The sequence below is a fragment of the Motacilla alba genome, chromosome 1A, assembly GCF_015832195.1.
Source record: "Motacilla alba alba isolate MOTALB_02 chromosome 1A, Motacilla_alba_V1.0_pri, whole genome shotgun sequence".
Classification (NCBI taxonomy): Eukaryota; Metazoa; Chordata; class Aves; order Passeriformes; family Motacillidae; genus Motacilla; species Motacilla alba.
In genome coordinates, this window is record NC_052031.1 from 44,541,282 (window position 1) to 44,565,480 (window position 24,199).

Sequence of the window (24,199 nt, forward strand, 5' to 3'; positions counted from 1 at the left end):
AACAGGTTCCCACCTGTTATGGCCGAGAATGGGACTACGATTTTTGTGCAGCTGAACTCCACAGATAAAAGAAGGTGCACGGTAGAAATTCCAAAGCCCATGTACCTGCTTGCTTTTATACTTTTCATGATCATCCCACCTGTACAGTCAGAGTTTACCTACAATGTTCCAACTGCTACATACTTCCTTTATGTTTCATAATTGTACTTGTTACCTTGCCAGTCTCCTAAATTGGTATGACACGGATACTGGCGACATACATGGATGTACACAAAGGTCAAATTAGAGCATTAAATCTTTAACAGTCCGATCTCTGAAAATATAAAAACCCCCACACTGCATAAAGTAAGCATTCAAGTTCCTTCCCAAAATTAAGGCACTTCATAGAGATGTTACATTTGTTTTAAAGCCAAAATTTCTCAAGGTAAATAAGGTAATGAAATGTGCTAACAAGGTGCATGAATTACTTCAACTCTGCTCATCAGACAAAATGGTCACGTCACAGACAAGGTAAGTTCTGATTTCTCTTCAGTGTCATCATGTGCTGTAGCTCTGTATTTCAATACCCTGATTTGTTTGGATTTCTTTAAAGTCTGACCTTAATTCCGAGTATTTCCTGGGTTTATAATACTTAGCCTGTGGATATTTACAACATACCTTTCATATATTTTGTCCTCAATAACAGAATGTATTCTTAACCTTAATTCCATTTTAACATTGCAGAACAGAAACAATGTACCTTTATTACACTGAAAAATTCATGCACAAACAACAAGCAAGCAGCCCAAAGAATGCTACCTTGCAGTTTTTCAAATGATTTGCAAATACAAAGTACGTTGATTCTTTAATAATTGTTTATTTTAACTTTTATTGCCCAATTCAGGGATACACTCTGGCTACTTAATGCTGTGGTAAAGCAGCACAAAAATAACACAGCCATGTTGAGAAGCATGTTCCACTAGAGCATTGCTGAGCTGTTGGTTTGCCCCTTCCATCTCCCACCCTGTCCTGTCAATCCCCATCCTCCATCCACCCTCTCTCCCCTTCAACCTTCACCTGCAAGTGAATGCAACTACATCACCAGCAACTGCCTCTGTCCTGGCTTCCAGCCCACCTGACTCTGACACACACCTGCACCCACACCTTGCCAGCCCTACCCTGGGCTAGGTGGGACACACCAGTTATCTCCTAAAAAGAACTACCTAAAATCAGCCACGACATGCAGGCCATTTCTCAGTAACTGATCACTCATCACCAAGCAAAGGTGGTCACACCAAACACTGAAAGTCATCAATTTTTAGCGACTTTCTGCTTGGTTTTTGACACACTTGAGGCCTTCTCCCAAAAAGGCCAACACTCCTACAGTTTTTGGGGACAGTGAAACCAAGTCTGTAGTACCTGACTCTGCCAGACAGGAGGCAGAACATAGAATTCTATAGAAAGAATGTCAGAGACGCCCAGCAACTTCAGACTTGCTGACTACTGCCCCAAACAGGCAACTGCCACAGAACTGTCTCTGCTGATGCAAGAATTTCAGTAACAATTTTAAAAAGCCCCAAACTGTCTTGACAACAGATGCCAAGTTTCTTAAATATGTTCTTTAAAGCTACCTCCTAATGAAAAACACAGATTCACTTGTAGGTCCTTACAAAAAATTTTTTATAAACAGACTGCTTTAATTTTATGGAAGATCTTTTCATCTGTAACAAAAAAGCTGAATTCCTACTTAAAATGGAACATCATTTTGTTAGCTGCGGCTGATCCCTTTCTAAGTTTATTAATGCACTTCATTTTACCAGGTAAACCTTTAAGTCCTTTACTCATTAGTGTCACATTATTTCTTGTTCTTTTATGACCTATGAAGTATTACTGTTCTAGAAATGCTAAATCCCACATTTATCCACAGTGAACATTTAGTCTATCTTCACTACTTCTGTAAAAAAAGATGTTTTCCTGACACCTCTTTCTTCAACACTGTCACGTCTACAACGTATTTCCTACAAAGTTCATCGGTATAAAATCTAGATCAGATCCATAGCAACTATAAAAATATATATAACAACTATTTCAGGACAAGGTTTTTCATCAGTGCCAACTGTGCCTCTGCCACACCTGCAGCGCTCACACTGGGATCAGGGGAGCCCCGCGCGCGTCCGAGCCTCACGTTACGCTCCCAGGCTGTGTGACACGCAGGGCTGGCTCACCAGCAGTGAGACCGGGCCGCGCTACTGAGAGGGTCCTGAGCAGCCTCCTCAGCCACGGATGAGACGTGTCACTGCCACTGCCCCTGCCTCTGCACTGAGGGAACCAAAGGAGCGGCCAAAGGTGACCCTGGGGGCTCCCACAACTCAAGGATCTTGCTAAATGCTGCCAACAATGCCCCAAGAACCGCAAGTTCACTTAGTCTGTATTTTTAACAACACAGGGCTTTTGTTATTACAAATTTCAAAACAAAACCAAAGAATTCCACATAATATTTATACTTTCAAAAGTACAATATTAATACAGGTCGGTCAGTTAGAAATAACAGCAGTTTGTTAGGTCTACAAGATTTAACGTAAAACCGGTTTACAAATGCTGAAAAGCAGTAGTGGTCCAATAGTCACCGTTACACATGAATTTCTCTCTTCCAGAAAATAAAATTTAAAAAAAATCCCAATTCAAATTTACTAGTATCAATGAAATATTAATAAAACACCCCCAAACATGCCACAATCACTATTCACAAATAAAGTTAAAATGAAATATACAAAAATTCACTTAATACTGTTAAATAACAATAAACTACAAGATTTCCTGAACAGAAATGGTAGGACCCCTGAACGTTTTACAGTGAATGTCAGGAAAAATTAAGTTACCTATGACTATTTTCATGATATACCAGCCAAAGATTTACATGACCATTTCAAAATATACCAATAAAGATTTACAGTCTCTTTAAGATGCACTAAACAAATAGGTTCATAAAGGTGAACACAAATGCTTAAAAATACTGTAACCATCACCAAGGGTGTACTTATGATACTCACTGAGATGCATAAGCATAGTAGTATACTATCTCTGGAAAACAGGTAACATCTAAGATCTGAAAAACTCTCTAAGTTCCCACTGTAAAAGCTCTGTAGCATAGTGAGTTCTTCTCAAGTACAAATTTGCATCTTTCCAGTTGATTTCAAGTGAATAATGCACAAATGGGAGAGGAACAAAGTGGGAAAAGTGTGACATTTTTCCCATGTTTGTGTAATTAATTGCCCTGTTCCTCTGTAATGAAAAGTAAGCCAGGGTCCAACATATATGAATTGTCCTTTTTCTATTTGTATTTCTAAGTTAAAAACAAGGTAAAAAAGTTATTGTTTCTGCAGGCCCCATATGCACAACAATGTGCAAATATGTTATGCTGGAGTAAGCCTGACAAAACGTCCAGCCTCCATGCTCTAGTTAATCAATGACTAACATAGGATCTGAGAGCAAATCAAAGTTACTTTTCACTTGTTTGAATCAACCTTCACACCATGTGCTTTTCAAAAACATAATATGCATTATAATTTTTCAACTATTTCAACACATACTTCCAATGTTAAATAAGGAATTAAGTGCCAAGAACTTAGAGCATTAAAGATGGCTCACCTATAGCCAAGCAAAGCTATGTTTACATTCCAGGAAACACTGCAGTTTAAGAAATACAAAAACCCCGCAGCAGTAGAACATTTTATCAAGAGAAACAGATGCATTCACATATTATAAAGCCATTGCAACTTCTTCAGGCATGGAACTGTTGTGTTAACTATACAGACAGTAGTTATTTAGCAGCAATGATTCCGCAATAAATAATGCACTGTGTTTCTCAGTCCTGCACAAAAATTGCAGCTACAGTTACATCAACAGCTGTAACCTACTGGCTCTAGTGGCAGAGGAGACCTTAAAACCAACTGTACAAAAAATTGTCACACTGTGACAACAAATATAAAAACATAATTTGCAGGTTGGAAATAAAAAGACTCCACTGTTAAGAGGACAGTGTAGACAAACTGCGATTCCAAGTCCACCAACAGAAAGCACTGCCTTTGGATCCGAGTCCTTGATCGACAGGATAGGCTTGGGCTTGACTCTGCACTGCCCCCTTTAGAAAAGCATGCTCTGCCTTCTGTTCTTCCCATGTCCTGCAACACAACACGGACCATGGTAAGAAACTGAAGCATTTGCACAATGGAGTATTACGTTATTATCCAGATCTTCATCCTTCTTCAAGGCAACACCCTGTGTGTTTCAATCAACATCAGCATCTTTCTTTTAAGTGCACTCACTGGATTGGTTTTCCACTTTACCACCTCTATCCCCCATACACTACTGGTTTGAAACTCCCAAATGTTCTCACCTGCACAGTCTCTGCCCATCCCTAGTAAAACTCACATCTTTCTGTGCACTCAGCTTATGTGTCTCGACAGGAATCTCAGTAAATCATTCTCGATTTTATTTTTCAGTATATTCACATAAACCAATTTAACAAAGCATTTTTCAATTCCAAATGCCTCTGGCACAGCATTCTTTTAGCAAGCATGAGAAAATAGAAAGCTTTCCATACCGGTCTCTGGGTAAGTGGAATTTCGAAAGCCAGGGTCTTTTTGCAATTGAATCTCTTTTAGACTGAATATTGAAACACCTGGAATGTAACAAAAAAATTAATTCATATACAAATGTAAAACTATGTTTTATTGACCAAAATTATATTCTTAATTATATAGTTTAGATTAAAAAAATTTCCAATTCACAAATATTTAAGCCACTAGATATCAGACTTCTTTAATACATTAGAGGGTTTTTCCTTACACAATGTACTTAGCTTTAATGCACTATCTCAACAATACTCTGCTACTTCACTACTCCTCTTACTTTCAGGCAGAGTGTGTATTCTTGTTCCGAGACTTCTGAAGTACGCATGTTTCATGGCCTCTTCTGCTGAAATTCTCTTCTTTGATTCATACTATTAATATAAAGACATGCAAGTGTGTTGGTTTCCATTAAAAATCTCTTTGCATCAAGTGATTTCATCAAAGGGAGAAAGAGGTCTATTTGCTCAACATTTCCCATAATTCACTAGGACAATGTTTTTCATTACTTTCTTTTCACACATGACTATCTAATGGTTTATGAAAATCAGTACTGTCAACACGTAACAAGATTGCTAAAATAGTAAAAATAACTTTTGCAAATGGATACAGGTCAAAACTACACCTAATCTTTATTTATAGAGGGTACAATGATTAGGTACCACCTGCTTGGCATCTGTGCAATTCTACACAAGGATGCAGATGTTTAAAAAGCTGCACACAAATAAGTTACAGTGCTGCATCTACTCAAAGATGCAGAAGTTGGCCTTCCATCTTACTTCCAGGTCATTTTTAATACAGATTCAAAGATTAAACCTACATACCACTTCAGCTTTTGAATACAGTTGCAACATCAAGGAGTAATATTACACCTTACTAACTCCTTCTCTAGTACTAAGCTCAGTTAATCATTAAAGAAATCTAGCATTTGTATTTAAAAGTTCAGGTTTAATATCATATTTCACAAGAGATTTAGTTTATTCAGGGCTAACATAGAATAATTCTATTTTTCAAAACGTAGTAAGAGAAGAAACCAGTTCTGGGGGGAAAAAAAAAGCAAGCATCAGTTTGTTAATTCTCACACTACAGAGTTCTTCTCACATCTGTCATCCACTACAGACTCAGCTACACATTCCACTTTGAGACAGAACTAAATACTTCAGCTTCTAATACGTTTTGTACACAATATATTAGAACTCGGGACTGGCGCTTTTATAAAGTAAAGCCACAAAACACATCTTACTTGAAGGAACTTCGCTATCAATTCAATTCCTTCCGTGTCTAGCCTAAAAATAAAAATATTTTTAAAAGTTAAAACAGTTATTGAATTGTATTTACAAAAGTAAAACTGCAGAGGAACTGACTTAATTAAATGATATCAAACCTGAAAATTATATCTAAACATGGAAATGCTTTCACCTAAACAACATTTATTGATGTTAACATGAATATGAGTCCTAATATCTCAGAACAAGACTATGTGGAAACCACTGGGGACACACAAATCCTTAGTTTGGATTGTCATTTACTAGACTGACCTCAATCACTTATTTAAATATTTTTAATTATTTCTTTTAAGATTAATACCACTCATTTACTAGGGGGATACAATGTTAGATCTTCTTCAAGGTAGGCAATGAATGTCTTTGGTATTAAGTTTATTTATACTGCACAGACCCTTCGTCTTCCTCATTATGATTTTAAAATGATTACAAGTGCTCAAGGAAACCATTTTAACAAATGGCCTGAGTCCAGTATATAACCAGAAGTGAATTTGTGTTCTTTAGGAAATGCTGGGTGAATTCTCCTGCTATGGAGACATTATTAATCAGAGTTTATCATTCCACAGGTCATTAAGGAGCTGTGGTATCTAGAATGATATCAGAGGAAGCAATCACACAGTACCAGGTTCTGCTTTGCATTATCATCTGTCCACACTAACACAACTGATGAACAGTTTTACACTGTTCAGTGGCAGATTGTACTCAGAAATGCATTCCCACTTAGGAATATGCAAAGCCACAGGGATGCACATTTTCTATTAATAAAACACAAAGTACCTTGGTGCATGGTTGATGAGAGGCTGTGGTTTATACTTAGGAAAGTTGTAGTTTCTAAATTCATCACTGGAAGAAATGCCTGGCCATGTTTCCTGACATGGAGTTCCTGCATTTAGGAGCAGTAACAAATTCAACTTACAAAATGTAAACAAACAACTTTGACATAAAAAAGCATTTAATCCTGCAATTTAAAGGAGAAAGGAAAAAAACATCCAATAAGTCTATGTTGTGCAAACTCAGCTGTACAGTCAGCTGAATAATTTTTCGTCAGCTTGATTACAATGCAATATATACTACTGTTCCAAGATAAAGACGCACAGTTCTCATACAAATACGGGGCATTAATGCTAACATTACTAAAAGTATCCATTTACCAAGAAGTCTGAAAATTAAGTGCAGTTCATCTTCAACAGTTGAACCAGGAAAAAGAGGCCTTCCTGATGCCATTTCAAAAAATATGCATCCGACGCCCCTTTATAAAGACACAGAAAAAGATAAAGCAGAAATAATCTTTTAATTTCACCTTGTAAAGGCTTCTGGGATTTCTCTTCAATTAAAACAAATTATTGGTTGTTAGCCACACACTACTATTAAAATATTTAGAAAAATTTGTAGTAACAGAAGAGCTGTCAAAGACCAAACAAAACCTGTGTCATAGCTATATTATATCCTCTTCCTTCAGATGTTGAGTTAATCACTTTTATTAAAGTTCATGGTAAAATACCACATTACCCTGTCATTAGGAGAAGATGACTTGCTTTTTTCCCTAAATACAAAAATTCAAAGGCCATGTATTTGAATGTTACTATTTAACAGCAAAGTTGACATTTTTTCAACTTGACTCAGAACAAAAATTTGAGTTAGATAAAGCTATACAAACCACATGTCAATTTGAGTTGAATACTCTGAAGATCCAAGGAGAACATCAGGTGGTCTGTACCATAATGTGACAACTTCATTGGAATAAGTCTTTGTAGGAACAGACTTCGCTCTTGCTAATCCTTGATAAAAAGGGAGATGAAGAGTCATGTACAGCTTGCTGAAATCCTTTTTGTATGAAATTGACAAACTATTTTTAGGACCTTATCATACTTGCTAAATACCATCATTATTATACTTGCCATTTCTTAATGTTATTTAAGGCCCTAATAAAGAGATTTCTATTGCATTTAAGTATTTATGGCAATCTTACAGTCAGCATTTTTAAGCACAGAAGAAATGTAAACAGATCAAAAACTGGACTAATCCCGTAAATTTCATTAAATAGCATTAGATTGATATGACACCACCCTGCTGTGAAAACCTTCTGCACTGTTTCTGGAAAATTACATTGCAAAAGGCAGAAGGCAACAAGCAATTAACTAAATGGTGGAAAGAGACCAAACTAGTGTTGCATCAGCAGGGGTTTTCCATCCTAACATTGTCAATTTATAAGCAATATCTTCAATAAAATTCAGGCCTATCATGTTAGATGCAATCTTCTGAGCAACTTTCATTCACACAGAAGGGGTAAAATCAGAGGCACAGGGCACAACTTTCAAAGGATCTTCCAGACATAGAGGGTAACAGGGAAATGTGGATGCCCCGCTCTACTGTAAATCCCAAGGCATTTGCTGTATCAGTGATAGTGAAACACCTGACAATTTAGCCCATGAACAAACCTCTCCTCTCTCCTGTTATGGTTACCCTGCTTTAGAGTGTTTGTGGAGTGGTAGGAGAAGCAAGGTGAGCTCCACCTTAAGGATTTTACTAAGTATCAATTTCACAGGAAGCTGTAAGACTACTTTCAAATTGCAAATGGAGTGACAGTGTTACCTACAGAGGTATTACTCTGATTACTTACGCCCTGTAAAAGGCTGACTTTCATTTTCCATTTGAGAACACCCAAATTCACTACAGACCCAATGTACTCATTTATCCTTTTAAGGAAGAATTATTTTCCTTTGCTGAGAGAAAAAAATAGTTATTACAGAGTAATTTCAGGCCATACCAAAGTCTGCAAGCTTCAGTTCTCCTTTCTCATTAATTAGCAGATTTTGCGGCTTCAAGTCTCGATGTAACACCTTTCTCCTATGACAGTACGCCAAACCACGAAGAATCTGATATAAAAATAGCTACAAAAGACAACATTTATATAAATTAGACAAAAAATTGTAATGTACATATATTGCATGACTAGCTGGGCACTCGAGAGTTATGTACTGTAAGCAGGACAAAATTACTTCTCTAAAAAGTGAGTTACTTTCCTTATGAGCAAATTCTGGACATCATTATTGTTCAAAGATTTAAAATAATTTTACACTAATGCACTGCCTCAACGTCATGCTTTACAACAGTCTTTCAGAGTAATTTGTTCTGTTTAACTGAAGAGAAACACAGGGCTGTTTATTTTTAAAGAGCATTTACCACTGCTCTTTCCCACACTAATGTCTTCAAAGATAACTGTCTCTGACTATATACTCAAGTTGCCTTTGGCCACAGAGCCCCTTCTGGAAATGCAGCTCAGCAGCGTTTCCATCCAACTGTGCTGAACTACGTAAAGAATGTCTTGGCACGCTACTGGAAAAATACACGCAGATTCACAAGCTTAGGGAAGATGGAGAAATGGGTAAATGAGGATTATTAAAGCAGCCCAACTGCCTCTGGTATTTACATTCATCCCCTCACCTTGACACACAGAGGTTTATTTTAATCCTCTGGAATAGCAAGCCAAGCAAATAACTTCAGTCATGCATATCAATGGTGCACATATATAGATATAAAAGTAGTATGGAACAAAGAAAGGTTTAGCAGTGGGCAGCCAAGCAAGTTTAATGTATCACTGCATCAAGGACTAATACTTTGCAGTTTCTGTATGTATAAAGGTCTGATGTCAAACATGGGACTTTTGGGTAGCTATTGTTGGCATTCACCACACAGCAGTACTCAGTCAGCACAGGTAATCAAATGTACAACGAAAAAAATATGAAGCATTACAGAAAGCAATGTGACAAATTCATCATGTAACAGGACCTCTGAGGAAACACACTAGAACGTTTTTATATGACCATATTCTGATACATCAGTTTATTTTTGCACCCAGTGACACCATCAAATTCTTTTTCATAAACTGGACAAACACACAGCAGGTGTAGTTACATCCATCTGTTCTCAGTGTGCTGACATGGGATTCATCTGTGCTAGAAAAATAGGAATTGGGATTAATTTCTTCCTCTTTGCTTTCCTTTCTGAAGAGCAGAATGAGAAGCAACAAGTCTTGTTCCATCTACTCAGGCCCATACTGTTGCAGGGATAGTCAGTTCCAAGCTTTATTAGCACAACTTCAACAGAAGTGCATGGCCCTCCCAAATGTACACTGGGACTGCAAGGACTAGTCAAGAATGCAAAGCAGATTACTCCACAGGAATTGTGAAGCTTCACCAATGTTGGCAGAGATCCTTTTGGAAATGCACAGGATGCCATGTATTAGCTCAAAATTTTGGTTAAAACACTAACACCTGCAGAGATCACAAACACCTTCATTTTGTCAAAGCACAAAACCCTAAAATTAGCCGAGGAATGTGAGGAAGTGATGTCAGGGAGGTCTTTCAAATGTTAATGATGACTCAAACCCCCACAGTTACAAGGTAAGCACCTACAGCTACCACAGCTGTTCTGGTTTCCCAGTGCCAAAGGTACTGACCATATAAATTTCCTCTCTGTGCATAGCTTAAACCATAGGCAAATGAGGAACAACAACTCCTCTGCTTAGCTCAGATTACCACAGGCAGATTCTGGCTTGTTCACTAACTGCACTTATTATAATAAGAGTCAGGCTCCCACTTACAACTTTCCCTTATTTTTTTTAAAGCTTAAAGCACTGCTTATTAACTTGAAGATAATTAAAAACGCAAGCGTAATTATGACTTTTGGTTGTCTCTCTGGAGTAGAAACAAACAGAACAATTTCCCTTTGCAGACTCTCAGAGGAAGCAACAGAGCAGGTTATGGGCAGATGTCTTTCCCTGGAGATACTTACAGTAATTGACAATGGAATGAAAAGGAAAGCTCACCAAACAGTAATCAATATCTAGCCTGTGTGCCAAATCACTTCACTCATTTCATGACAGTACTGTACTCTGTTTGGAAGCTTGTTTCTAAAGCCCTAAGTACTAAAGAACACTAAGAGTTCTGCCAGTTTCCAAATAAAAGCCTGTCTTTTACAAGAGAAATAGCACCTGACCCTTAGTTTCAGCAAGCCAGATTGGAGACTGAGTCCCTTGACCTGGCCACAACCATAACTAGAAGAAAGAGCAAATTATGCCCTAAGGAAAATTTTATTTCCATTTTCTAAGTAATGGAAAGATGAAAATTACTCATTCTTACATACATATTTTTGATTTCTTACTTGTGTGGTGGGCAGAGGCACCCAAAAACACATTCATGATTGAGGCCACATTTTCCTCAGTGTCCATAAATAAATCTGAGGATACATCAAACTACAGACTTAGTAAATGAGTATAAAATAATGGAAGGACAAGAAGTCAAAAGAGTTATGAATGCATTATTTTTAGGAATTTTTAAGTTTTAGATGTGTAACTTCAAAGAGAATGAAACCCCATGAGATTATATAATCTCTTTTCAATGTTTTAAACACTTAAAACAAAGACACCATCTGATATCAAATGTATCAAATGTAGCTAAGTCAGGCCAAAAAGGAAGTTAAGTTTCTTTGTTTTATTTTTAAAGAGACTAAACCATCTAGCTCCTGATTATAGTTCTCTGAAATTCTTAGGACAAAGCTGGAAGGTGGCCACTGTCACTAAAAACACTCACCTTTACATTGTGCATACTCATGATGTTACCACAGTCATCCATGTACTGCTTCAGGTCCTTGTCCTATCAAAACACCATCATCATGGTTCAGTAAAATTGTGTGCAACAAATCACATCAATACTACTTACTATTGGAACTGAAATGATTCACCAAAAAAACCAGAGATTTCTGCAGAAGATGCTAAAAGATAAAACCCCCTAAAGCCTGGACACAAATACCCATGGTTTTCCAGAGGACAGAAATACCCTTTTTCCAGCAAGCTGTACTTTCTCAGGCAACATTACTTGCCATTGCCTTCTCCTCCACCTATGTAAGGCAGAGTATTTTATAGAACTGCTATATTCTCCAGTTACATGGAAAGTCAGTTATGTCACAAAAGAATAATATCATAGGAACAGAAAAATATCACTGGAACCACAGTGTGATTCCCATGTTATACAGGTAATGATTTTAGACAAGCAGACAGTTTGATCAGGCAGACCACCAGTATCTGCTATTAATAAAACTCTGACATGAACACTACAGTATTTACTAATTTACAGTCATTTAAGAACTGAACAGACTGTTCTCATTTTTAGCTGAACGAGTGTAAATGCAGGAGAAAACTCAAATAGTCCTAGTATTAAAAAAAAAAAAAGTACAGAATTTTGTTGTGTCCCTGTGTCTTAGAAACACTAAATCAAATGTAAAGCTCACTAATTAAGCACTTACCAGGTATTCAAAAACAAGAGTCAAAGACTTGTCTGTGTGCACAATATCATGTAACGTAACAATATTTGCATGCTTCAGATCTTTTAATAATGACACTGTAAGAGAGAATAGGAAGAACAAAATAAGTGCAAAACACACGAGGAATAAATGCAATTTCTAGTTAAGATCATCCATATAAGCTATCTGGGGTTTTCTAATTAAAAAGCTATTTTTAAGACCATAAAATTCATATAGGTCAAGTAAATAAAAAAGGTATTTGATCAAAACAACAAACACACAACTTGAGTAACAAGCTTGTATTTCTTAAACTATACATTTCAGACGGAAGTAATTCTGTAAAACGTATTCTGAGTTCCTGAAAGTTACTAACAGCAGTCTAATTAAGTATTTAATCATCCACTTATAATACTGCATTTGAGATCACAATCACAATCCAATTTGAGATCACAATAAAGTAAATAAATCTGAAACAAAACTCTAAGTATGTCTGGACTATAATTTTCCTCATCAATACTAATAGCAATTTCACTGATGTCCAGTGTAGCCTATGCATTTTTAAGTACTGATGCTGCTTTGGTCAAAAAGAAATCCAGAAGCTGAAATTCTAAGAACTAAAACAAGAAAGTTACCACCTTCTCTTATGGCTGTGCATGGTGCTCCCTCTTCGTGTTCCAGGCGGATTTCTTTCAGAGCTACCAGATTCTCTGTCAATTTACTTCTCCCCTTATAAACTGTGGCGTAAGTACCCTATAAAATGGAAAAAGAAGGGAATTTTTACAAGTTGTTCCTTTATCAGAACATTAGTTAAATAAGAAAATATTAACTTCTGTCAGAGGATCTCATCAATTTCATTTTGGATATGAATAGTTTTTACATTATATTCTTTTGACACATGTAAAAGTAGAGAAGTATTCTTTTAAGAACAGGACTGAACTCACAGAAGCCACAAGGGATGTATATGCCTAACAGCTCCGAAAATTACATGGAAACCTAAATACCACAGAGCTACCAAAGAAGTCAGATCAGGTAGCATTAAATTCACTAAGTTCACTGCTGGGATCGTTTACACTCCTCAAAGTCTCTATCTGACTACAGATACCTAGCTCGGGTATCTCTACACTATGCTGCAGTTATGTTTCCAAAGGCTGCAGACACTGCAGACATACTCTTCCACAAACTCCAAGAATGTAACTCCTTTGGATAGCCTCTTGTCTTCATTATATATTTTTAGACAGCAAGAGATACAAAATTCTAGAGGCATAATAAATTAAGACAAAAAATTCTGACAATACAGTAGGCAAAACTAATCCCCGCAAATGCCACAAAAAAGTAACAAAGGTACAGAAACTGCCCTAGATCACTACAGTACCGTAAGACACTGCAGAGGATCTGGACAGGTTGGATCCATGGGCTGATGACAACTTCATGAGGTTTAACTAGACTTTAACAACCCCATGCAGTGCTATGGGCTTGGGGAAGTGACTGGGAAGATGACCCGAAGAAAAAGATCTGGGGGTGCTTGCTGACAGCAGCTGAACATGAGCCAGTGTGTGTCCCGGTTGTCAAAAAGGCCAATGGCACCCTGGCCTGTGTCAACAACAGTATGGCCAGCAGGGCCAGGGAAGTGACTGTGCTCAGTACTTATGAGGTGACACCTCGAACGAATCCTGTGACCAGTTCTGGACCCCTCACTGCAAGAAGGACACTGAGGTGCTGGAGTGTCCAGGGAAGGGTAATGGAGCTGGTGAAGGGTCTGGAGCACAAATCCTATGAGAAAAAGCTGAGGGAGCTGGGGGCATTTAGCCTGAACAAAAGGAAGTTCCAGGGGATCTTACTGCTCTCTACAAATGCCTGAAATGAGGTTACAGCCAAGTGGGCGTCAGCCTCTTCTCCCAGGTAAGAAATGATAGGACAACAGGAATAGGCTTCAAGTTGCATCAGGCAGGCTCAGATTTGATAACAGGAAGTTAAAATATTTTAAATGTTGGACTGACTGCAATATTCACAGACATGCTGACCACTCCTGCTTTCTTTCTGCAATGGTCACTACATCCCATTTCAGTGCTCCTTGTCCATTTTCAATTCCATTGGTCAACCTCAATTAAATCGTACAAGAATGGCACTTGGCCCCTCCTGAATGGAACTGTTTCTCTGGAAGTCAGAGGCTGACTGGAGGGGGAAAGCTGCTGCCCCCTCCAAGTGTTATGTACTTCCCTTGGCAGCACCTGGCTGGCTGCCCAGCTCAGGCATGAAGGCTTCTTAACCACAACATGCACACAGCTATTGCCTGCATATTCCAAGCACTGGTCTCTAATCCATCATGAATGTTCACCTAAGTCATGGCAAGAGGACCACACTTAGTGTTTTCATCAAAAACACAGTGTTACCATCAACAGGATTATTCTGTCTATCTGAAAAAAAAAAGCCAGAAGGTCACAGCATATTTGTTAATGTAGTTTTGCTCTTCCCCAGCTCTGATAGTTTTCCGGCTTTGTTTTTGGGTTTGTTTTGCTTCTTATTTATGCACAGACTTTGTGTAGTTGTGACATTGTTACACATGCTGAATATGTTTGGTTTACTGAAAAAGTAAATTCAACAGGTATTTTCAGGGATATGGAAAATTTAAGTTAAACTTACACAAAATTCTACATAGGACATTGTCATCATTCCAAAAGAAAGCTATACGTACCTCTCCAAGCTTTTCTAACTTGATATAGGTTTCCATTTTTCCAAATCCAATTTCTGACTGCAATGAAAAGAAATGGCAAATTGATCACTAAAACCAAACACTTCATTTGTACATCATTTAATGAACAAGCTAAACCTCATTACAGAAAATTACCTGACAATACTTGACTGCACAACTCTGGTATTTTAAAAACAAATTAGCACATTTTGATATAAACGCATCCAAGCCCAGTGCTCAGCCTGGTGGCCAGTCTACTGTGTATCCTGGAGGGATTGTGAGCTGAGTTACACTTAGACAAAAACGTCACTTTAACCTACATCCTACTCAGGTTTTCTCCACTCTTCTGATCTGATTACTGCTACTGAGGTTGGTATAGCTTAAAGCATGGAAGTAATCTCAAACTAGTTCATCCTTTCTCTAGCTCAGCATAACCATATGCTGTTGCTTTTTTCAAAGTAATCTTATTTGTCTGCTATGTTCAAGATCATAGCTCCAAGTTTCCTCTTCCATTCTGAATTCTCAATGCCTTTTGGACTGAAACTTTAGCAATAAAATCCCTAATCATCGTTACTCAGCAAGCTTCAGCTTTGTCTCAGCAGTTCGCAATTCATATCTCTTAACTCCAAACCTTTGTGTATTTTACTTGGATCTATTTATTCATCTTCTCTTTTTTTGTCACCAACTCAGCTCTTCAATGCAAGCCAGAAGGGTGTGCCTGCCTATGTAACACATTTACCTCTGAACACTGTAACATCATTACTCTTTTCCTGTTCAAATCCACTGCTACTCTCATATAACACGGTTATCTCTTACAATTATTTTCTGCTAAGACCACTGTGAATTACACCAAAGCTTCCTATTGCTCCTGCAGTGCTGAAACAATTGCTCCTGAATGCTAAAGCTAAACATGTAAATGTGAGTTCTTGAAGCAATTTACAGAACACATTTGGCCTGTACCCTGTCAAACCCCCAAATTTATAGGCTTCACAGGGCCATGCTTTATTGACAACTGAACACGCTGCAGTAAAAGAGCCAAGTTTCCTCCCCAGCACCATTCCCTCCTTTCATTTCCAAACATAGCCCTTCACTGGCTGTTTATTTCCAAGGAACAATCCTTTGACCCTAAGCTGTCTTCAGCACCTAGATCCACATGTCACACACTGATTTGCTCCTAAAAATCTGAGGGATTTTAAAATTTTCTATAATTTCACGGTAACACCAGGTAACATAAATACTGTTGACTGTATTAAGATTTGACAACAATATTAATATGAAGGAAAGAAAAATTTGATTACTACTTAGTTTTCAGAACACATGTATGAAAATACATCTGAACTAAGGGTAAGGTCTGCAAAAATATTTCATATATCTAGGGGAAAAAATGGGTGTATAATTACATTAACATTAAGAGCAATTCTGCTTTATTAAACTAATGTTAGAACTGAAATGTTTTAGAACTGAATTAGGAGACTTCAGCATCACACGCATTTCAGAGCTTGTCAAAGACAAACCCTTTATCTCAAAATACAAGCAAAGTTGATACTTGCTACCCTTGTAGCTCCAGAGAGATATTAAACATACCACTGATATAGGTGCAATGTTAGCAAAATAAATATTATGTTTCCAAAGTACGTTTTGACCTAGTTAAACAAACATATCTCGAAGTGAGTATTAGATGGTATTAGAATTAAAAAGACAGGCTGCTTAGTTTATTGGAGAAACTAAAGAAGAACTCATAGCCATTGGTCTTGCTACCACCAGACAGTCCGGAATTTAAAAGCCAGATTTCTGAGAAACCTCAGTATTTTTCATTAAGACTCATAAACTTGGTATCTGTTTAATACAAAAAAAAAAAAAAATCATACAGTATTTCCTACATACAGACAGGTATTCTTCAAGATCCGCTTTAAAATGTTGTTTAAATTTTTGATCACATCTTGGTTCCCTGTCACTCCTAAGAAAAAATAAGTTTTAAATTCCTCAAACTAAGATCAATTTCATTTTTAGTTCAAAATAATTTTTGAACTGGTTTACCTTTTTCTGCAATATGCAGAAAATCTTGCATCTATCTTGCCTTACACAGAAACACTGATGCACAGTATTTATGGCCTTTTACTTCTAATGACTGGGCATATAATACTGTACTTATATACACACAAAATGCAATTACTGTAAAAACTCATTTTTTGCTTGTATTTCAAAGAAAAACACCAAACCTAAAGTATAACAAGTCCTCACCTGGTACTTTTGATAGCCTTTTCCCTTTGATCCCTATTAAGTCTTGAAAAGAGACATGCTTTTGAAGCAGAGCACAATACTCATCTATTGTAAGTAAAAGTCTGCTAGCAGGCAGTAACAATTTATGAACAGTGAGTCCTTGGCTTTCTTTCTTTGAAAACTTAGGTTGAAATCATAGCAAACGCATACCTGCATTCCACAGCAGTGCTGGCAGGTTTCATTTTGGACTTTAAAGCCCTTTAAAAATGAAAGCATTTTAAAAGGCAAAACAAAACAACCTTGTGATGGGAAGCTGATTCCAAGCACACACCTCATTCATTAGAGGGCACTGTTTTTCTGTCAGTCTTAGAGGTAAAGAGGAGAGAACCTCAAATGCTCTCAGGGGTCACCGTTAAATGAGCAAGGGAACTCAGATTTACAGGAAAAATTCCTCCAGATCCTCTCCACTGGCAAGGTTCTACTGAAAAGGTATTTTGCCAGCATCTGAAGAGAGGTTTGGGGAAATGTGCTCCTCAGTTCCATGCTACAGCAGCAACTAAGTGGTGAATGAGCTACGAAATTCTGGCACAAGTATTTAAGCCTGACACATCATTACTTCCAGAGATTCACCTAAATAATTTTTTAATAATGTTTTTGCAAAATATGGCTCGCAGATCAGAGCTTTATCAGTCCAGTACAATAATTTTTTTCTTTCAGGGTAAAAATACTCAAACAATGCTTTGTTATAGACCTTATTCATAATGAATAAAATAAAGATATTTTACACTCAATAAACCTATTTTACTATTTGTACTTTCCTATTTATTTTTCAGTAAATAAGTAATTAAATCAAGAAAACAACAATGTGTACTTCATAAACCTATTCAGAATTTCTCTGTGACAAATTTCTCACCAATGAATTTACTCAGGACGTCAGTAACAGTCTAGCAATTCCTTAAGACCTCAACACTAAAGAACATTGATAGCTGAAACTATGACTGAATAATATCAATTTTTTAAAAAATAAAACAAAATTGTTTTTTTATTATTCCAGGGATGTGCATGTACAAAGGGATTTATATGTAGAAATATCCAAGTTTTCTAAAACTTATACTCTAATTATAGAATAGGGATACTCATTCTGTCATCTCTAAGGAAAGATACTTATTTTTTAAAGTAACCAATAATCCAAAAAGGTAAATGGAAATTTATTCCTTCATTCCTTTAGGAAATAACATGTGCTTTAAAAAAGAAAAGAAAAGAACACCCCAAAAACAACCCACAAAACACCCACTGTTGTCTCCGCAGCCATTCGAGAAAAAAATTGTTACCAAATACAAAAAGAGCAGTGAGGAGGACTTGCCTTCATATGATGCTGCTTTAGGGCCTTCCTACTAAATCACGAGGGGACCCAGCCTTGACCTAAGACTGTGTGGCCTATTTGCTCAAACAGATCATCCCAGCTCTAAAAAGCAGAGGGATTTAAGCATGGACTTCAGGAGTTTAGTTTAGCCACTGATTTCCAAAGGTCAAGACCTTCACTGAGAAATACGAGAGCACCAAGTTAGCAGAAGAAAAATGAAACAAAGTGTGAAGTTCTTAATTGGATTTTGACAATTACATGCTGATGTTCAGGAATAAAAACTCCAAGTGGAAATGAAGCTGAAATACAGCCACAGAATACTGGCCTGTGTGTTCAATGGATTCTGAAGACCTGAGAGGCTGGTTAGAAAGGCAGGAGCATCACACTTACTAGGGATGCTCGACGAGAACGCCGACTCATTGGCTGGTCAAAGGGCGGGCTGTTAATCTGCAGCTTCTCCAGGTAGCCATCGGGTATCCTGATGTCAGCGGGCAGCGACAAGCGCTTGTTCAAATCCTGCAGCAAATAATGTGAAAAAGAGAAGGGACAAGTAGAATTCAGAATTTCCTAAAACATCTTCTAACATCTGCAGTGTTACTATATAAAACTGAAATATTTATACAATGAAAAATAATCTCACAAAAATGGTTTTAAAAGCATATTCTTCTCTTAAAATACCTCAACTTGCTTATACAACAGGTTAAAAAACCTGTGCAAACTTGCTACTCTGACAAGACGAATGAAATATTAAAATGCAAATAACTACATTGTGGGTAAATGTATTGAGTTTACTCGAATCCTTATAGAGACCTGGAATACCAGAAACTGAGAATTCAGAGACTTGTGGATACATTTCTTTTCATACAGCAGTTACTTTAGTATAAGAAGAGATTTCCATAATTCAAAATATATCACCCTCTCTTTCTCTCGACTACAAAAAGCTACAAACTTAGTCTATTTTTTCCAGTCTCACAAAACAGAACCACATCATTATTAGAGCCAACTATTACAAACATTACTACATTTCTTTTATTTGTAACTTTACTACAGGATCTTTCAAAAATGAAAATGCTATTACATGAAAGCCATTTTCTCTGCATCAGATTCTGCTTTTCCGAGTAAATTTTTCCAACAGCAACATACATAATTTCTAAGACAAGAGGGAAACAAAATCACTTCATTTTTTACCAAATGGGAGGGGGGAAAGAATATTTGTTTCTGCACCTTCTTACTGTTTTTATTTTCAGTTTGGCTTCAATCTCAAACATGCCAAGAAACAAAAATATTAAATATTGTCTCAAAATGGCCAGTCGCCATCTCACGAGATAAAAGGACATCACAGCCAGACTCACAAAAAATGGGAAGTCATTTCTGAAACAGCAGGAACTGTTTTTCAGTGTAGGTAGTTTATTCAAGTAAAGAAAGTCATGCTCAACATCAAAGTGCACAATCCACCCCCAGAGATTCTACCTTGAAGCTGAGGACATCTCTGGAAGCACCACTGTTTTCACACTTTTCTCCAGCACAAGACGCAACTCTATTTCTGCTGGTAGACCTGAGATTTAATCAATACTGACCTGAGGGCAGTAAACCCTTCTTGAAGCTACTCTCTTCTGTCTTACCTATCACCTCCAGCTGGGCATCCTGAGCTAACCCAAATGTTGGCAGCTACATCCCTGTTCGGTTCCCCTCAGGCTTGACCATGTGCTTCTACTCATGTCTGCTGCAGCTTTGAACTATTTCAGCATGCTAAATAATCAAGAAACTCTCAGGCAAAGTGCATAGTTTCCTGCCAGCTTTGTGCTCCAAACAGGTTCAGTGTAAGGTCAGACAAGCTCACAGCCTGAACGCAGGGCAAGGGAGGCACAGCAGGGCAAGCCCGGGAAGCCTGCAGCCAAATTGGCTTAGGCTGACAAAGAACTGGATCGTCAGACTTTTCAAGACTTGAGATCTTGGTGAACAACTTGCTAAGCTTCCAGTGATGAGATTGTATTTGAACCGTGTATATACATGACCTGTACACATACCTGGAGCAAAAGCTAAGCAGAAAATATCAGTTAAAGAGATAGACTTTGAAAAACCTAGGTAATTTGGGAATGAGTTGACTCTCACGTAGGACTAAACTGCTAATATAGATCCCCCTGGATGATTTACATATGCCATTCACTATGGCCACCCCATACAGGCAGAAATTTTTGGATAGAGGCCAGCAGAGCTCTAATTTCTGGCAGCTGATCCTCCTGTTCTCCTTTTGCTTCTCACACCTCCTTAGGTACAGAGCACAAAGCCTGTTAGCTTCTGCTTTGCTGCCCAACATCAGCTTCTTCGCACAACTGGAAAAATCAGAGTCAATTTTTTATCTACTACACAATTTTTAAACTGTCTTTAAACAAAAAAGTGCTGTTCACAGGATGGCAGCTTTGACCAACATTTTGAAACTAAATTAAAAGAAAACAGAAGGTATGGCTGTGTTTTGGCATACTTTCTAGTTTTTTAACTCATTTTCAACCTACATATTTTAAATTTTTTAAAACACTGGCAATTGTAAAACTGCCTGTGTGGTTTTTGGAAGAGTGGTAGAACCAACAAATTGTAACAGGACCTGCAAGTATTCCCTAGAGTAAAACAGTATTTTCCACTACAGTATTTTCCTTCTTTTTGCCAGGCTCTGCCAATGCCTCTCTCCCACTGAAGAGGGTTTCAGATCATGAAAAAAAAGCAATTCAACCTATAATTTACTGCACTCTTCAGAAAATTCTGGTAGCTGCTCACAACAGTTGAGCACAAAGGAAGGCATGCCATGTTGACGTAAAGAAAGCAGCTTTGACATTTCATTGCAGAGTTAAACCACAAAACTGCTGGAACAAGACAGGGATGACAGGAAAAGGATCAGCATCAATCTCTACCTCACCTTCCTAATGTAATCCCACATCAGCACTGGGCCAATATAGTGGCTTTTTACTTTTTTTCAGATGGCTCAAGAACAATTTGAAAAATACCAAAAGAACAAAAGTAAAGAACAGTGAGCTGAGTTTTTCAATATAAGTTCCTGAACACAACAGATACCACCACTATCCTATAAACTCTGTGACAAAATAGCCTTTTTCTACTCTTACCAATTAACTCTTGCGGCACAGAAACCTGTTGTAGTGCTCTCATTGTCCCACAGTGCTTGTTTAACAGGTGTGTTTATTGGGATTTTAACAGAAAATATTTACAGGGATACTGAAGTTATGGACCTCAACTCAAAGGCCTCAAGAAATACTGACCTGACTGTACCCCAAAGTTCTCCATATGCATGCTCTCTCCCCTCACAGCACTCATGGCTGGCACAGCTGAAGTGGTGCTTCAAACCCACCTCCGCAGCCTCCAAGAAGCATTCCCAAGCATACAGAGTTGATGGGTATATAGGAAGGAAGCAAAGGCAGCCTTTAGAGCTGCAATGGCTATTTGAAAACGATGCCATTAAGTGTGCACTGTGCACTGAACACACACCTTTTCACATGGAGGGCAAGGGAAACAAAGCGAGTCTAAGATTCTACCCAGGTACAAAGAATCCCTTACTTTGAAGCCCAGCTATCATAGAAACAAGATAAAAATATTTCAGACACAGAAAATATGATAATGCAAGGTAGATGTAATTCTATTACAGAATTCCTATTCTTTCACTCTCAAAACCTCTGCCTATGCCATTTTTGCAACTGGCCTCGTGACTTTACTTCAGAGATTCATGTGACATCCTCAGTTATAAACCAAGACCTTCAGCTGTACGCTTCCATTTGGTGCTCCACAGTAGGTAGCACAGTCTGAGTCTAAGTACTTACTGCTGCAAAGGCTAAAATCTGTTCCAATTTGAGTAACCTCCCCAAAAACAGTAATCCACTTTTACATAAAACAGTAACCCTCATCTCCATCCCCTGCAATGTCTTTCTTTAAAAAAACCCTGATCAACACACCCCAGCCTGAAGAGAAAAGGAGACTTTTTTTTGGAATTCGAATACCTGATGTTATTAACATTTCTTTGCCTTCATTTGTAAGGTAGTAGAAAATACATGACAGCAATTGCTCTTTTTCTCCCCTCAGAAAAAAAAAAAAAAAGACGATTAAGTGCTGAAAGCCTAAATTTTTGCCATGTTATAAAAAAATCAAAATAGTATCTATTCTCCTTAACTTTCTTGAGCTGAAGAAAGGTTCTTTTCTGTGACAAAACTATAATGATTTCATGGAAACTGCAGTAGGTAGTTTATAGATTTTTCTTCCTAACTATTTACGCTACAATACTTCCAAAACTCATGCTTATTTGGCTATGTTAGAATGTCAACCAAGCCAATACTTCCTTTTGAAAACCATACATTAAAATTGCTATCTACCAGCCAGAAACCTTTTACAACACCAATATTTGAAAGATTATAGAATTACATATAATAAGTCATCTTTGTATTACAATTTTCCTTTACCTAACTCCCTAAAATAGACAAAATGGAAGAAAGTAATTTAGACTACAAACCCAAATACCTGAAATAAGGAAATTATTATGTCTGTACCACCTTAATTTCTCCCAGTTTTTTGCAATAATTGAAGCAACCACCTCTTGGGAAAAGCAAGCAATTATAATTAAATGCTCTACAGTAACATGAAAGGGGATTCATTAGATGTGCATGAGAGGAATAAGCAGAACGTTTCCTAGTGGCTAAATAGAAAAACTGGAAACTAAAATTTCATCAGTCTGACACAGTTGAAAAACCCAGTTAATTTAACTGAGATAATGTTAAAAGAAAAGCAAGAACCTACCACACACCTACCAATTTTGAGCCTTAACTGCTTAAGACCAGGCAATCTGCTGACACTTGGGCAGCCTGGTCATCTGATGGCAGCAGGACACTTGGCTCTCCCACTATGGGCTGACCCTGGTGAACAGTCAAGTCTTCACCGAGTGGAGCGCTCACCTTCTGCTCCCACAAAATGCAGAGAATACTGAAGGATGGCAAGGAGACTTGTGGGTGTAGGTAACAGCAGTTTAACAGGGAAAGCAAAAGCTGCACGCCCTAGCAGAATGGGAAAAAGAACTGATTCATAGCTTCCTCTCAGCACGCAGGTGTCCAGTGGCCTCTCGGGAAGCTGGGCTTCAGCATGCACGTGCCTCAAGAAGTGGAAGACAAATGCCATAGCCACAAATGTCCTCCTTCCTCTCTCCTGCTCCAGCTTTTATTGCTGAGTGCCAGGCCAGATGGCACAGAATAGCCCTTTGGCCAGCTGGGTCAGCTGTCAAGCCCAGGGGAATCAATCTGTTTCCCTGCTGGTGCTAAGCAGCCTTTAGGGCAAGTCTGGCCTGGTGCAGGAAGGACCATGGACCTGCCCGTTCCATGCAATCACCATCTCTGCTCCCTCTGCTGCTCCTACAGCCATCCCACTGCAACCCTGCTATGGCTGCTTCACTAGCAGCAAAACCTGCTCTTCTGAACCACATGGCTTGCTGCTCTTTTGGTGTGACACCAGGCTGGAGGGCCGGCAAAAGTAGGAAACAGATTGTGAAGAATTTCTAATTGTCTTAAATCTTTGTGGAATTCTGTGAAGCAATGAGAGACTTTCTGGACAGAGGATTTTGTTCACACTAATTTCAATGACCAACTGAATATAATGGCCTGTTAGCACTTCCCATAGAAAAGAAAAAACTAAAAAACTTAAACCAAGGTATAAAATAACTTGCTACAATGCCATTTAAAGAAGTCATAAGGAA

At 37.9% G+C, this 24,199-nt stretch overlaps 1 protein-coding gene across 4 annotated transcripts in view; it reads right to left on the reverse strand.

Annotated features, from left to right (window-relative positions):
* Positions 1-835: 835 nt before the first annotated feature.
* CDK17 (cyclin dependent kinase 17) overlaps positions 836-24,199 on the reverse strand; it is a 90,324-nt gene continuing 66,960 nt past the window's right edge. For all 4 annotated transcript variants that reach the window (XM_038154792.1, XM_038154794.1, XM_038154793.1 and 1 more), the window contains 13 exons: positions 18,853-18,978; positions 14,883-14,939; positions 12,826-12,940; positions 12,194-12,288; positions 11,482-11,544; positions 8,658-8,781; positions 7,548-7,668; positions 7,042-7,139; positions 6,668-6,773; positions 5,851-5,893; positions 4,891-4,981; positions 4,583-4,660; positions 836-4,160 (listed from right to left, as the gene is read on the reverse strand). In XM_038154792.1, the coding sequence (XP_038010720.1) occupies positions 4,123-4,160; positions 4,583-4,660; positions 4,891-4,981; positions 5,851-5,893; positions 6,668-6,773; positions 7,042-7,139; positions 7,548-7,668; positions 8,658-8,781; positions 11,482-11,544; positions 12,194-12,288; positions 12,826-12,940; positions 14,883-14,939; positions 18,853-18,978 (1,155 nt within the window). In that variant the 3' untranslated portion in view covers positions 836-4,122. The remainder of the gene's footprint in view (positions 4,161-4,582; positions 4,661-4,890; positions 4,982-5,850; positions 5,894-6,667; positions 6,774-7,041; positions 7,140-7,547; positions 7,669-8,657; positions 8,782-11,481; positions 11,545-12,193; positions 12,289-12,825; positions 12,941-14,882; positions 14,940-18,852; positions 18,979-24,199) is intronic.